Source organism: Suricata suricatta, chromosome 14 (assembly GCF_006229205.1).
Source record: "Suricata suricatta isolate VVHF042 chromosome 14, meerkat_22Aug2017_6uvM2_HiC, whole genome shotgun sequence".
NCBI lineage: Eukaryota > Metazoa > Chordata > Mammalia > Carnivora > Herpestidae > Suricata > Suricata suricatta.
In genome coordinates this window covers 48,762,497-48,779,740 of record NC_043713.1, presented here as the reverse complement: position 1 = coordinate 48,779,740, position 17,244 = coordinate 48,762,497, and the positions used below count along the sequence as shown (strand labels likewise).

Genomic DNA, 17,244 nt, shown 5'->3' with positions numbered 1-17,244 from the left:
CCGATATTCCAAAAATTATAAAACACTGATTAAGAAACCGCAGATGACACAGACAAATAAAAAATATATTCCATGTTTATGGACTGGAAGAACTAATATTATTAAAATGCCCATACTACTCAAAACAATCTACAGATTTAATGTAATCCCTATCTAAATATCAACAGCATATCCTAAAATCTGTATGAAACCTTAAAAGACCTGAATAACCAAAGCAATCTTGAAAAAAATGAACAAAGTTGGAGGTATCACAATCCCAGATTTCAAGATCTACAAAGCTGTAGTAATCAAAACAGAATTGTATTGGCACAAAAATAAAGATGGATCAATGGAACAGAATAGAGTCCAGAAATAACCCCACACTCATATGAAAGAAGAGAGGAGGAAAGAATATACAATATGGAAAAGACAGTCTCTTCAACTAATAGGGCTGAAAAAACTGGATAACTACATGCAGAAAAATGAAACTGGACTACTTTCTTATACGATACACAAAAATGAACTCAAAATGGACTGAAAACCTAATGTGACACATGAAACCATAAAACTCCTAGAAGAAAACCTAGGCAGTAATCTCTTTGATATCAGTCATAGAAACATTTGTCTAGATATGTCTCCACTGGCCAGGGAAATAAAAGCAAAAGGAAAACTATTGGGACTACACCAATGATAGGCTTTTACACAGGGAAGGAAAGCATCAACAAAACAAAAAGGCAACCTAGTGAATGTGAGAAGACACGTACAAATGATTTATCTGATAAGAGGTTAATATCCAAAATATACAAAGAATTTATACAACTCAATACCAAAAATACCCACAAATCTTATTTAAAAATGGGTAGAATGCATGAATAGACATTTTTCCAATGTCGAGATAAGATGCTCAACATCTCTAATCAACAGGGAAATGTAAATCAAACTTCAATGAGATATCACTTTACCCCTGTCAGAACGGCTAAATCAAAAACACAAGAAATAATAAGTTTTGATGAGGTTGTGGAGAAAAAGGAACCTTTATGCACTGTAAACAGGAACGTAAATTGGTACAGTCACAGTGGAAAAAAGTATGGAGGTTTCTCCCAAAATTAAAAATAGAATTACCATATAATCCATAATTCCACAAGTGGGTATTTACCTAAAGAAAACACAAACTAGCCAGGATATGAAAGTAACCCAAATGTCTATTAATAGAAGGGTGAAGATGATGTGGTGTACATATACACAATAGAATTTTACTCAGCCATAAGTGTGAATTAAGTTTTATCATTTACAACAATAGGGATGGACTTAGAGGGTATTAGGCTAAGTGAAATAAGTCAATGTGAGAAAGACAAATGCCATAATGATTTCACTCATACGTGAAATTTAAGAAACCAAACAAACAAAGAAGAAAAGAAACAAACAAAAATAGACTTTTAGATACAGAAAACTGGTGGTTCCAAGAGGGAAGGTGGGTCAGGGGATGGGCACAATAGACAAAGGAGATTGAGTACACTTATCTTTTTTATTTAAAAAAATGTTTATTTATTTTTGAGATAGAGAGTAAGGGACAGGCAGAGAGAGAGAGAGGGACAGAGGATCTGAAGCAGGCTCTATGCGGACAGCACAGAGGCTGATACAGAGCTAGAACTCACGAACCATGAGATCATGACCTAAGCTGAAGTTGAACACTTAACTGACTGAGCCATCCAGGTGCCCCAAGACTACATTATCTTGATAAAGAATGAGAAATTCATAGAATTGCTGAATCATATTGTATACTGAAATTAGTATAATACTGTATGTTAATTATACATCAGAAAAAAAAATTGGCAGACTAAAGAGACAAAAAATAAATGGAGTCTTAGAAAAGTCACCAAGGGGTGAGAACACTCACTGACTAGAAAGTGGATGTTATTTTTTTCTTCCAAAAAGCAACCCCAAAACCTTAATAAGTAAAAAAAAAAACCAAAACACCTATACAAATTTTAAGTTCCCATGTAACAGTTAAAAACAATAATTATTATGAACTAAAAAGAAAATCATTAAAAATTTCCAAAAAAGTAAAGACCTGGTAAGTAACAGTTTCTGATAACAATGCCATAAATTAAGAAATTAACAATTACAATGGGAAGTAAGTATATCCTAACCTTGTTCATTAATAAGTTTTCCAAACATTTACCAACCTAACAGTGCTAAGTACCCCCGGCACCCAGGTTTTAGTCTCTGAATGCCATATGCCACAAAAAAAAGACTACTGTTCCTTAGGAAACTAGTAACTCCAGGTCTGGGAGAAAAAATAATTCTAGAAAGTATATTATACATAACAGAAAGAAAAAGGAGCAGTAAATTTGAAGATTTTCACTCGCCTCAAATGAGCATCAATAAAAATACTGCAATGGGCTAAAGCATATCAAATATATTTTTAAAATATTTTTTTATGTTTTTTATTTATTTTTGAGAGACAGAGAGCGCAAGCAGGGAAGGGTCAGAGAGAGAAGGAGACACAGAATCTGAAGCAGACTCCAGGCTCTGAGCTGTCAGCACAGAGCCTAAAGCAGGGCTTGAACCCACAATCTGTGAGATCATGACCTGAGGAAGGAGGACGCTTAACCAACTGAGCCATCCAGGCACCCCAGCATACCAAATATATTAAAATCCAAGAGTTCATCAATATATTTTAAAATGTCATTGGTTATCTTTAGAAGATGGAGGGAAATAACTTATTGTTCTGAAATATGCTAAAAGGAAAGAATAAAGTATTTAGTCAGACTTTCTTCTATAAGCTGTACTTCAATATAACTATATAACTGAATAGAAATGTTTACAGTAGTATTCCAGTTAACAAACGAATGAGAAATGATGAGAAATGATAAAAATAGATCATCACAGTTGAAAATTCCTAAATAGATACAGGATCTAGGCAATGATACTCAATGGCTGCTAACCTCACAAAATAAGATAGGCAGACTTTATCTGCCTCCTGGTGTCTAAATAATATGCTTACAAGTGTAAGAATACTTGTAACCAAAAGATTCTTTCAAAATAATTCAAAAATTGTCAAAGCCCTACCTGAAATAGATCAAGACTCTAGATGTGCCATGTAAAGTACTACAAGGGAATGGAAACCAACTTGACAAGAAACTATAAGAAGAACAGAAAAAAAGAAAGAAAAAATAAAGTACTGCAAGGGACACAGCAACATGTTAACTGACACCAGTAGATGGAATCAGCAAAATCCAGAAGGAGATACTGGATAAGACGAAAAACCTAGCTTCTTCAAATAACAGTTAACAACAAAATACAAAGAACAAAAAAGGGAGGGGAAACCTATAGAGAAAAGAAACCTAAGGGACACATTAATGAAATGCAATGCATGGAGTTTGATAGGATCCTAACTGAAGCGAAATAAATCCAACAAAAACAACAGATTATGGGACTACTTGAGGAATGTAAACACTGACTAGATATTTTACAATATTAATTGTTATCTTTTTTTCCAGGTTTGATATTGTGGTTATTTTTTTTTTCCAAGTTCTTATCTTTGGGGTGCCTGGGTGGCTCAGTTGGTTAAGTGTCCAACTCTTGATCTCACAGTTCATGGGAGAGAGATCCACGTTGGGCTCTGCGCTGGCAGTGTTGAGCTTGCCTGGGATTTTCTTTCTTTCCCTCTCTCTCTGTCCCTCCACTGCTCATGCAAGCTCTCTCTCTCTCAAAATAAATGAAACATAAAAAAGTCCATATCTTTAAGAGATACTAAAATATTTACAAATGAAACAAAGTAAAGCCTGAGATTTGCTTCAAAATAATTCAGTATAATAGGTTTGGGAAGGAGAGTATGATCAAAACATAACTGGCTGCTAGACGAAGATTATTAAAGCTGGGTGATGAGTACACAGAGGGGGATCATAATATTCTACTGTGGTATACATCTGAAATTTTGTAAAATTCAAAGTTAAAGAAGACACCAACTAAACAATGATTTTTAAAAAGCTTTTTCAAATGGTTAACTTAAAAAATTTCTTTTTGCACTTCAATCTAAGAATCACAAACCTACTAGATGACAAGCTTAACATTTCATTTAAAATTTTTATTCCTTCATGACATTTTGATCTTTATCCATTCTTTTTGTTTAAGCCTCTACCTTCTAGACTTTTATTTTAGAAGCTAGCTTTTGCCTGTTACAGCAACCTTCTTGAAATACTGGCCCAAGTGTTGGCACACTTCAAGCCCTCAGCCTGCTTCTCTATAGACATGAAGCTAAGAATGCTTTTTCATTTTTTAAGAGTTGTATAAGGTAAAAAAGTATACATATGTAAAAGAGATAGTATGTGGTGCACAAAGCCTGAAATATTTATTAACCAGTTATGTTTGAGAAGTCATTTCCCTATACACAATGAAGATTCTGCCCATTATGGATATATGAAAGACATTTAACTAGGGAATAGTCATGACTTGTTAGAAGCCCAGCATCACAAACTATGAGAAATTTATACCTAAGGGACCTGAAATTCCTTATGAACCACAGAAGATTAATGTAAAATGATGACTCTTTAATACATATATTGAACCTCATATAAGCTGTGTGCATTTTTTAAAGTTTATTTATTTATATGTTGAGAGAGAGACAGAGCACATGCATGAACCTGGGGGAGGGAGGCATAGAGAGAACTGCTGTCAGTATAGAGCCTGACCCAAGCTTGATCTCACAAACCATGAGATCATGACCTGAGTTGAAAGCCTGAGTTGGCAACTTAACTGACTGAGCTACCCAGATGCCCCAAGTTGTGTGTATTAAAAAAAAAAAGTCTGTTTATTTTTGAGACACAGAAAGTGGGGAAGGGGCAGAGAGAAAAGGAGACAGAGAATCTGAAGCAGGCTCCATGAGGTCAGCACAGAGCCCGATGTGGGGCTCAAACTCACAAACCATTAGATCATGACCTGAGCCGAAATCAAGAGTAGGATGCTCAACCAACTGAGCTACCCAGGCGCCCCAAGTTTTGTGCATTTTTAAATGTAGATGAGCTTTTTGATTCATGAAGCACTGAAAAAGGATAAACATCAACAATAAAACATGCTATATGTTTTCCTTACCTTCACCAATATCTAAACATTAGATTCAGTTAAAACCACTGTAGAATAATATATGATGGTCTCTTCCTTGAAAGCAAAAGCACTTCAAAGCTCAGTCATAGGCAACAGATCACAGACTTAAATAATTTTAAAACTGGAATGATATATAAGGGTCACTTGTTCTAATCTCCTTGGTTTATAAAGAAGGCAGATGAAGTGACTTTCACACAGGTAATAAGCTGTACATAAAAAGACCTAGAGAAGCAATTTAAGGAAGCGAACTATGAAGTTTTTTAAATGCATATAATGAAGTTACTTTCTTGGTTACAGTCAAATCTATTTTAAGCCTAGTCCCTGAGAAATAAGACTGCACAACACTCCTTAGCTAAAAACCAATGGGAGATCCTAATTTCCGTTTCCATAGTCACAAAAACGGACCCTGACCTCATAGCTAGTCATCAAGCCCCAAGAGAGCCCAAACTATGTTCCCATCCTGTGACTAAGGTTAATAGGACTACCCTTCCTCCAACTGTCCCCTGAGACATCTGGCAACTTCTATGTGTATCTGTTTTGATTAGGTTGTATGGATCTTTTGCTAATAGAAAATAGAAAAATATGTGAGAAGTCAGTTGAGGCAGGCATCTTTCTGAAAACAAATTATATTTCCATAACCAAAACTGTTTCTTTACTACTAGTTACACTTAACTTTTTCCTTTTAGATTCATAGAAACAGTTGATATCTTTAATCCTAAACTTCCTAAGAACCTAATACTTTATTAGTAATGGGATTCTATTTCTGTAATTGAGTTTCTATTTCTGCCAACAATGTACAAGGAATTCCTAGGTTTTAATAGTTATAATCTTCTCTTGACTAGTCCCACTTTGAGTAAGGTTTTTGTGAATTGGGCATATTTTAAAATTAAGTTTTCGGTAATCTAGCTGTAAAATTAGAAATACCACATTATTGATCTCACAGGGATGCCTGTGAAAGTGAAGAAATTATAATGTGACAGAAAAGTAGGCATTATAGCAAAAAAGAAAGAATGCTAACCACTTTCAATTTCACCAAAGTCATTTTCTTTATGAGAGCAAAGATAAAAAAAAGATATTACTTTACACTTAAAAATGATTAATACAGTAAATGTTATGTTTTTAGCCACAATTAAAAATGTTTAAAAATTACCTTCCTCCCTTGATAAAAAAAATGTGTATACATACAATTTTTATTATTCTTATTTATTTATTTATTTAGTTAGTTAGTTAGTTATTTATTATTTTAATGTTTCATTTGTTTTTGAGAGAGAGACAGAGTACCTGCTGGGGAGGGGCAGAAAGAAGGAGACACAATCCAAAGCAGGCTCCAAGTTCTGAGCTGTCAGCACAGAGCCCAATGTGGGGCTAGAACTCATGAAGGACGAAATTATGACCTGAGCCGAAGCTGAGCCAAAGCTCAACCGACTGAGCCACCCAGGAGCTCCAAAATTTTAATTTTTTAAATTGAAGTATAATTAACAGTATTGTAATAGTTTCATGTATACAATATAATGATTCTACAATTCTGTACATTACTCAATGTTCACTGGTGTGAACCTATTTCACCCACCCACTGATGGCAACCACCAGTTTGTTCTCTGTATGAGTCTGTATTTGTCTCTTTTTTTGTTTGTTCTTTTCTTTCCTAAGTTCCACATATGAGTAAAATCATGTGGTATTTGTCTTTCTTTGATGGGACTTATTTCAATTAGCATTATACCCTCTAGGTCTACTTATGTTGTTGAAAATAACAAGATTTCATTTTTTTTATGGCTGAGTTATATTCCATTGTGTGTGCACACCCCCCCACATAAACAATGTATATACATATGTGTGTATATACATATATATTACTTTTTATATAATGTGTAATACATAGTATTATATATGTATATGTATAATATATATAATATACATATTACTTTATACATTCATCTATGGAGGACACCTGGGTTAGTTCCATATCTTTCTTGGCTACTATAAATAATGCTATATTAAACGAAGGGGTGCACTCTCTTTTTCAAATTAGTGTTTTTGTATTGTTTGGGTAAATACCCAGTAGTGGAATTACTGGGTTATATGGTAATTCTATTTTTAATTCTGGGGGGAACCTACATACTGTTTCCCACAATGGCTGCACCCATTTGCATTCCTACCAGTAGAGGGAGGTGCAGTAGGGATGATTCTTCTCCATATCTAAAATGAAGAAAATTCTAATACATGCTACAACATGGATGAATCTTGAAGGTGCTATTATAGAGAAATAAGATAGATACAAAAGGACAAATATTGTATGGCTCCTCTTTTATGAGGGAGACAAATTAATAAAGTAGAATGGTGGTTCCAAGGGACTGGAAGGACTGGAGAATGGGGAGTTATTGTTTAATGGGCTAGAGTTTTAGTTTGGGATAAAAAAGTTCTGGAGATGAATAGTAGTTGCAGTTGCATAAAATGGACTTTTAATAATGAGGTGTACACTTAAAAATGGCTATAACAGTACATTTTACTACCATAAGAAAAACATTACCTTGAAGGTCTCCAATCATCTCAGAATCATGACCTCTGTCTCTTCGTTCAGCTTCTAACACAGCTTGCAGCTGGTAATAGTCCTTGTCCATTTGTGTCTTGGAATTCTCTAAAATCCTATTTCTCTCCTGCAATTCTCTGTTTAAGGACTCCAACTGACTAATTGACTTACTCATCTCTGTATGACTCTTCCTTAATCTTACAGCTGTGTCTGATTCTGTCCTAAGTAAATCATTGGCTTCTTCTAGCTATTAAAAAAAAAAAGAGAGAGCAAGAAAATAGGTTTTTGACCAAAATACAAACTTACTTTATTATAATTAAAACAAACTTAGTCCAAAAACTTACCTGCTTTTGTAACTGTGTCAGCTTCTCATTAGCAAGCTGTGAATTCTGACTTACTTTCTTTAAGTCTTCCAACTGATCCTTTAATGTAGAAACTACAAAATGGAAGAAAAAAATGTAGAAATTAGAAAGTTATTGAGGAAACATAGAAATACCTTTAAAAAAAAAAAGAAATTTAGTCTCAGGCCATAGTCAGCTACATTAGGTCCACTCCCAAAGTCATATTTCATCTGGGGCGCCTGGGTGGCTCAGCTGGTTAAGCGTCTGACTTCGCCTCAGGTCATGATCTCATGGTTCATGGATTTGAGCCCCATGTCAGGCTCTGTGCTGACAGCTCAGAGCCTGGAGTCTGTCTTCAAATTCTGTGTCTCCCTCTCTCTCTGACTCTCCCCTGCTCATGCTGTCTCTCTAGACTCAAAAATAAATAAAAATATTTTAAAAAGTCATATTTCATCATGTAGGTACTTATATTTAAATTCAACAAAAAGTACAGCAATGCTTTACAATATAGACTACAACTGATTTGTTTCCAGCCTTGTAATAATTAAATTCATTTTTAAAAATGTTTATTTTTGACAGAGAGCAGGGGAGGGGCAAAGAACAGAGACACAGAATCTGAAGCAGGCTCCAGGCTCTGAGCTCTCAGCATACAGCCGACACAGGGCTTGAACTCAGGAACTGTGAGATCATGACCTAAGCCTAAGTCAGACACTAAAACAACTGAGCCATCCAGGTGCCTCATTATTTAAATTCTTTATTTCCTCAATAAGGTCAATCTATTAGTGAAATGTAATAAAGCTAGTTCTAGTATTATTTATTTTGAATAACATAAATCTTTGAATATCTAAATAACTAAAAAACAGTTCAAAATTCAAAAGGTATCAAATGGTCTTAGTATAGGATAAGCTTTCTCCCCTCCATAGTTTCCCAGTCCTTCTGGTTCTCCTTCCAAGCAACAACTACTACTAATTTCTTGCATATGCTTTCTAAGACAGTGTAAGTATCTATACCCTCATACATGAAAACACACAAAATATATATTTTTTCTGCGCACACACACACACACAGAGTTAAGCATATATGGACAAGCACTCTCGTCTTAAACAATATTTTTTTTCACTTAAAGATACATCTTAGACATAATGCTACAATGAATACCTTGTTTATATCAGTGTGCATGTGCACAAGTGCATACATAAAGTAATTCCTAGAAATGAAATCAGTGGATCAAAGGGTATAGAAAGATATTTTAAATATATTTTCAACACTAATATGAAAAAAACATGAAACTTTAATAGTTCTCAAATTGCGCCTTGTAAGAAAGAAGTGTCTAGAGAGCTTATAAAAAATACCAAGGCCCAGGCGACATGTCTAGATCAATTCAATTAGAATTTCCAGAGTTTATGCATGAAATTAGTATTCTTTAAAGCTCCCCAAGAGATTCCAATATGCATGTAAGGATGAAAATCACTCTTTTAGCTAAAACAAGACTACTGACTTTAACATGTTATACATTTATCTTGGAACATGGGTAATTAGCTCATGAAGTGTCTTAGGGCTGTGGGTTTAAAAATATATCATAGGCCCTAACATTAAGACACCTCATGACAAAGACCTCGAGGATAGTGTTAGCCAGAAATTCCAGTGTTTTTCAAAAGCAGAAACAATTTACCTTCGTTTTCTATATTTCTCCTCTTCTCATTTTCCTGTTCTACTTTTCTTTGGTACTCATTAATTCTATGCTGTAGCAACATTTTCTCTTTCTCAATCTGAGACACTGTAGATTCTAGGTTTCTTCTTTGATTTCCCTGAAAACATAATGATAAAAGTCACCACTGCAATTAAACTCTTTATTTATTTAGAGGAATACTGTGCTCTTTAAAAATGAAACACACAATGGGGGTGCCTGGGTGGCTCAGGTGGTTAAGTGTGTGATTCATGATCTCCCAGTTCAAGAGATTGAGCCCTGTGTCAGGCTCTGTGCTGTCAGCTTGGGATTCTCTCCATCCCTCCCTCCCCCCCCTCAAAATAAAGAAATAAAACTTAAAAAAGACAAGTTGGATTTCTTTTTTCTGTTTCAAAATCAGAAAGTATCTGCTAACGACAACTTTCTAAGAACAGAATTAGGTTGTTTTATACGAGCTATATTTATTCAAACTAGATACGGAAAATTTTCAGATATTTAAATCCATGAATATAAAACTCTATGAATCTTATCAGAAAGCTGCTTTATTAGTTTAAGATGACCACACTGCATTATATTACCAATATTCTGGCTTATTTACAATCCTAAATTAAAGCTTTAAATATGAAAGATCTTACACATTTGATAATTAAATGGTGTAAAACTCACATAGTACCAAATGCTAGTATGTGCAGTGAGTTCACTAGTCCCTGTGTGTCTCCTTTAATCCTCTAGTTGTCTCAACAAGTCATCTTTCTTAAAATGTTCTATGTATCTACCTACTAATGCATACTTAAAAAGTAATGAAGAAAACACTTATTTTAGAAAATAAAACCACACAGGAGGGAAGGGTTAAAGAAAAAAAAATACCCAAACTTGCACAACTTAAAAATTTATCTTCTTTTTCTGAGTTGCCACTTCCGTGTCTTGCTTTTGAAGCTTCATTTTTTTTTAATTTTTTTTATTTTTAAGACTCCACACGGGGAAAATCTCCTTTATAGTGTTTTAGTGTTTTTCTGGGTTTTCCCACCATTAAGCAAAACTCTGTTTTAAGGACGATGCTGTTAGGTATAGTAAAACTTGCAGAGATCATCCAAGATCTTTCCAATTCTAAGATTTTATCATTCTAACTTTAATTTTTTTCATTTTTAAAGTATGATTTAAGGAAGTTGAAAAGATAGTACACAGAGGTTTCTTGTACTCTTCCATCCAATTTCCCCTAATAGATACATTTTATGTAACATTAGTACATAACAAAATCAGGAAATTGATTTATGGTGAAGGTATGTATGGTTCTATTATTTTAGCTCATGTGTAGATACATGGAACCACCATGGCAATCAAGATACAGAACTGTTCCATTGGCACAAGATCTCCTTCCAGCCAGCCACTATTTAGAGCTTAGAAGCTGCCCTTCTCCCAAAACCCACATTCCTGGCCACCAGTAATAGGTTCCACATCTGTATAACTTTGTCATTCTTTGAGAATACTGTATTAATGGAATCGTACAGTGTGGACATTTTTAGAATGGCTTTCTACACTCGATATAATGCTCACAAGATCCATCCAAGTTGTTGTATTTATCTTTAGTTCACACCTTTTTTGTTGATGAGTAGTACTCCAGGGTATAGATATATGACAGCTGGTCCAATCATTCATCTGTGGTAGGACATTGATCATTTCTAGTTTTTGGCATTGCAAATAAGGCTACTATGAACAGTAGTATACAAGGGTTTTTTTGGATGTAAGTTTTTATTTTTTCTAGGATAAATGCCCAATAGAGCAATTGCTGGGTCACCCAGTAGATGCATGCTTAATATTTTAGGCAACTGCTAAAGTAAAATTGGCTGTACAATTTTAAATTCCCATTTGCAATGCATGAGTCATATAGTGTCTCTATATTCCTGATGGTTTTGGTATTGATGCGATATTTTATTTTACTTGCCCTAATGATTATAAAGTGACTTCTAGTGGTTTTAATTTGCATTTCCTTCATGGCTAATGATGTTGAGCACCTCTTAATGTGTTTGTCATCCACTCTGATGAAAGTTACATGTCTTCTGCCAATTTTCAAATGGAATTGTTTGTTTATTCAACTGTTGAGCTTTAGAGTTCTTTAAATATTCTAGATAGAGTCCTTTGTGATATACATAGTTTGCAATTATTTTCCCCAACTATTTCTTGTGATTTCATCTTCGGATCATGGCCTTTCACAGAACAAACTTTGTTAATTCTGATGAAGTCCAATTTGTTGAATTCTTTTCCTCATTTGGATCATGTTTGTGGTGTCATGTCTAAGAACTTTTCACCAAGCTGTAGGTCCCAAGGGTTTTCACTTTTTTTCCTAAAATTTTCATATTTTTATGTTTACCTTTAAATATATGACCCATTTTGAATTAATTTTTGCATAAAGTGTGAGACTTAAGTTGAGGTTCATACCCTGGTCTTTGGCTATCTAATTGTTATGGTCTATGGACCATAGATACCTAACAAGCACCATTTGTTAAATAAAAAAAAAATTATCTTTCCCCCATTAAATTGCTTTTGCACCTTTGTAAAGAATTAGTTGGTTGTAAATGAGGGATATTGATCTATGGTTTTTCTTCATAGTACTGTCTTTGTAAGATTTTTGTCATCTGAGTAATTCTAGTCTCATAAAATTCACTGGGGAGTGTTCTCTTCTCTTAAATTTCCTGGAATAGATAGTGTAGAGTTGGTATTAATTCTTCTTAAAACATTTGGTAGAACTCTCTAGTAAAAACACATGGTCCTGGAAAACACTTTTTGGAAAACTTTTAAATTATGAATTCACTTTAACAGTTACATAGGACTATTCAACTAATCTGATTCACATTGTGTGAGTTGTGATAGTTGTCTTTTTGGAGAAATTAGTCCATTCCACCTAAATTTCACACTTACATGTTTAGAATTGTTTGTAGTATTCCTTTATGATCCTTTTGGTATCTGTAGGGACTGTAGTGATATGCTTGCCCTGTTTTATTCATGATACTGATTATTTGTGTCCTTGTTTTCCTTTATCAATCTTGGTAACGGTCTGTCAATTTCCCAAATACCTTGCTTTTTGGTTTCACTGATTTTTCTCTATTGTTTTTGTTTTCAATTCCACTGATCTCTACTCTTTATTTCTCTTTCCTCCTTTTTGCTTTGGGTTTATTTTGCTCTTCTAAGTTCCTGAGGTAGGTGCTTAGATGACTGATTTGTGATTTTTCATCTTTTCCTAATGTATGTCATTAGTGTATATATTTGCCTTAGACCACTGTTAGCTGCATCCTACAAATTTTGATATTCTATTTTCATTTTCATTGTTCAAGTATTTTTTTAAGATGAAGAGCCATAACTCATTTTCTTATTGTATGATTGACACACAACGTTATATTAGTTTCGGGTATACAGCACAGTTATTGACAGTTCTACACATTACTCTGTGCTCACCATGTTAAGTGCAGTCACCATACAATGTTATTACAATATTACTGACTATATTTCCTATGTTGTACATTTCACTTCCATGATTTATTTTCTAACTAGAAGTTTGTACATCTTCATCCTCTTCATTGATTTTACCCATATCCCCAGCAACCATCAGTCTGTTCTCTGTATTTAAGGATCTGGGTTTTTTTTTTTTTTTTAATGTTTATTTTTGAGAGAGAGAGACAGTGTGAGCAGGGGAGGGTCGGAGAGGAGAGACATAGAGAGGGAGACACAGAATCTGAAGACAGGCTCCAGGCTCTGAGCTAGCTGTCAGCACAGAGCCTGACAGAGCTTGAACCCACAAACCATGAGATCATGACCTGAGCCGAAGCTGGATGCTCAGCTAACTGAGCCACCCAGGCGCCCCAAGGGTCTTGTTTTTTTGTTTGTTTTGTTTTCCATATTTCATATATAAGTGAAATTATATAGTAGCTGTCTTTCTCTGTCTGCCTTATTTCACTTAGCATAAAACCCTCTGGGCCCATCTGTGTTGTTGCAAATGGCAATATTTCATTCTTTTTTCTATAAAAGCCATTGCTCTAACATAACTTTATGAGACATAATTAACATTCCAACATATTCTTTCATTCCCCTTTAGACATACTCTTTGATCTATGGATTATTTACAACTGTGCTGAGTTTCCAGGGGTTTGCAGAATTGCTTGATATCTGTTAGTCATTCTAGTTTGATCACATTTTGGTCAGAGAATACATTCTGTATAATGATGGTATCTGTTGGTATTTATTCCTTGAACGCTTGAAAAAAATGTATATTTTGCTGTTGTCAGTGGAGGGTTCTACAAATGTTAAACAGATCTTGTTGGTTGATGGTATGGTTGAGTTCTCCTATAGGTTTGCTGATTCTCTGTCTACAGAGTGATAGATAACTGAAGCCTCCAACAATAGTAATGGATTTGTCTATTAATCTTTTCAGTTTTATTGGCTTTTACTTCACATATAAGTCTATTTGGTAGATACAAATTTATGAATACTATAATTTTCTTAGCAGACTGATCTTAAACTTAGCCTACTTGCATTTTATCTGTTTTTTAGAAATGAAATACCCAAAGCCAAGGATCTGCAAAATGGATTTCTTAAATAAAGTTAAATGTTACTTACCAATTACACACTGACCAATGGCAAGTTGGCAGAATATTATACATATATGTATAACATTTATATGAATATATTATATATATGCATATCCAAAGCTACCAATGAAAAAAAAATGGACAGATGCTATTCCTCAAGAGTAAAGACGGCACAAAACCACCAGAAACATTAAATCTAAAAAAAAAGACAAAAAAGCCCCCCAAACAACAAAAACAACAACAACAAAGGAAGTAATCAATAAGAAGGTCATACAATGTATATTTCTTTGAAGGGTACTCTATACACATAGTAGAAAGATATTTATAGATTTGTCAAAAGGAATGACAATGTATTATTATTTGTGAACATACATATGAATCATGAAACATTTCCCTGATAATAAAAACTTCTTGCTAGGTGACCATGGAAAACATGAATGATTCTAAAATCAACATATTACTCATTTGATCACATAAACTTATGTTAATGTTAGTCCTTTTAAAATTGTATTCTTTCCTCTTTCCTATTTGTCTATCTCTTTCTGATGTAGTTCTGGATCTCATTTGATTCTCTTTCTTCTTTCTCACTTTTCAAACGTTAACAATGACTGACATGAAATTTATGCACAAAAATTTCAACATGGCTCTAGAATAAAACTACACACACAAATGAAACTAAAGTATATCTAATCTGTATCACTGGAACCGGCAGTTCCAAAATGAGGCTTTCATCATAGTTCTTTGACTCTGTTCCGTCTTTAAACCTATAAAGTTCAAGCGCAATTTTCTTAGAAAACAAAACAACCTGAAAGAGGGAAAAACTCTCAAAAAGGGAAACTCTGATTAGGAAACAAAAAGTACCTCTTCATCCAATTCTTTCATTATCTTGTCTAGTTTTATGTTTGAAGTTCTGTAAAAACAAAAGCAATATAGATTAGAAATATGTTTATCTTTTTATTGCTCAGGGGTGCAAGACCACATTCTTTACTTTTCTATTTAACTAAGATGTCTTAACCTTTTTGTACCGTGGATCCCCTCTGGCAGTTTGGTGATGCCTTTGGGCTTTTCTGAGAATAATATATTTTTTAAAGCATAAAATAAAAGGATTAAAAAAGCCAAAAATATATTGAATACAGTCTTATATTTAAAAATCAATGTTTCAGTATGTGCGGCTTCTTTATTAATATATTAAATCTCAAGATCTAGCAGCAGTAATTTCCAAGTCATGATGAGCACAAGTGATAGAGATAACGATAATATATGAAAATATCTGTGGTATCAGTAATAAAAAAAATTCACAGCTACTGCTAATAAATGTAGTTTATTGCTTTTGTTCATAGTGGAAGGAAATGTTGAATCTTAGTTATAAGGTAGGGAAAATACTTTTTCTCACCCAAATTTAAGGACCTTGAATTCATCCATGAACTCTTTCAAGGAGGGACCCTTTGGATTCCAGGTTAAGGATCCCCGAACTCCCCCATGTAATACTTTCTAATAAACAAAAATTAGCCATTTAACCTTTATACAAGATTATATAATGAAGGGAAAGGTGCATATATAGATCAATAAATATACCACTTAACAACTGAGGTGAAAAGTTGAGATAAACTAAGAGTTCATTATCTCCATCACAATTTGTTTTCTTTGGCTCTGAACAGAATTTTGGGCTTCAAATATGCATATGCAACATTTCACATGTATGTTTCCTCAAATAGCTCACTCAGCATGCCCAAAATGTTATTCCCTCTACTCTACACCCTTACCCATAATACGGATTTGTTTCTACTCTAAGTGTCCCTAAGAAAGGACTTGACATAGAAACCATCCTTGACTTATCTTCCTCCTTCATTCCCATTTAGTTTAATAAATGTCAAGGGCGTGCTGCCAACTAACCAGAGAGTTCTTTTTAAAAAGCGAATTTGATCAGTTTTTTTTTTACTAAGCTTTAATAACTTTAATGTTTTTCCATCATCTTAGGATAAATTCCAAATTTCTTAGCTTGTCAAAAACAAAGTCCACCAAGATCTAATTCTGTTGATCTACCCACCCCCATTCCTTTCCTCTAAAATTTTCCTATTATTACAGACCACTTTGGCCATTCTTCCTCAAATTGATCTTTTCAATTGCCACTACCACTAGTTTACTTCTGGATGTAAAAACTTCCCAACATTTGTGCATTTCCATATTTTATACTTAGAAAGTCCTTCTAAATTCTGAGATCGGTTAATTATTGCCTTATATATAAGTGGTCTTCTGAAAAAAGTTTGTATTATATACTTATATATTTAGTCTATCAGGAATGGTACGCAACAAAAGTTCTACATGTTTCCTCTTCACCTGAATCACAAAATCAGTAGTTTTCCCAATTCCACTTGTTGAATACTTAATATCCATGTTACCTCTCTATTTCATTTACTCAACAGTATCCACAAAAAATATAAAGTTATTGTTTGTAGTTAATAAGTAACTCAGCATGGTGGTAGGTTATTTTAAATAATCTTGATCATTATATATTTTATAAATTACCTGCTCTTATTAGATTTAGTGAATTTTAATATTTAACATTTACATTTTAAAACATACCTTATTTAATGTAAACATTATTGCTCTTTCAGTCAGCTAATTAAAATGGGAAAAAAGGTAATAAATCAGGCACTAAGTTAATCAGCACTATAGTTTTTTAATAAAGACTTATAAGAGCAAATGCATTTTAAGTATTCTGAGGACAATATGTCTGTAACTAATGCCAACATAAATATTACTTTCCAATTCTAGCCAAGACATTCTTCATTGAATGTACATAAGCAGTAACCTTAATATAACCATCCTATTTCCAATTAATTTTCAAGTGTTTTATAGAAGGCAGTTATAAAAATAAGTATTTGCTATACAACTTTTAATGTTAAAAACAAAGTATATTCTCACCTGCACTTCTGCTCCATTTCATCTTTTAATTGCATTTCATTATGCAATTGTTCTTCCAGCTTATAAATTGTTTTTTGCAAATTTTCCTGCTTTAATCAA

General features: G+C 33.7%; 1 protein-coding gene across 3 annotated transcripts in view; it reads right to left on the bottom strand.

The window, feature by feature from the left end:
- Positions 1 to 17,244, bottom strand: part of ROCK1 (Rho associated coiled-coil containing protein kinase 1) — a 160,915-nt gene that overhangs the window by 52,109 nt on the left and 91,562 nt on the right. For 2 of the 3 annotated variants that reach the window (XM_029921780.1, XM_029921781.1), the window contains exons 12-16: positions 17,146 to 17,234; positions 15,082 to 15,130; positions 9,626 to 9,761; positions 7,957 to 8,048; positions 7,613 to 7,859 (exon numbers count right to left, since the gene is read on the bottom strand). In XM_029921780.1, the coding sequence (XP_029777640.1) occupies positions 7,613 to 7,859; positions 7,957 to 8,048; positions 9,626 to 9,761; positions 15,082 to 15,130; positions 17,146 to 17,234 (613 nt within the window). The remainder of the gene's footprint in view (positions 1 to 7,612; positions 7,860 to 7,956; positions 8,049 to 9,625; positions 9,762 to 15,081; positions 15,131 to 17,145; positions 17,235 to 17,244) is intronic. The other variant, XM_029921782.1, reaches the window with a different exon arrangement.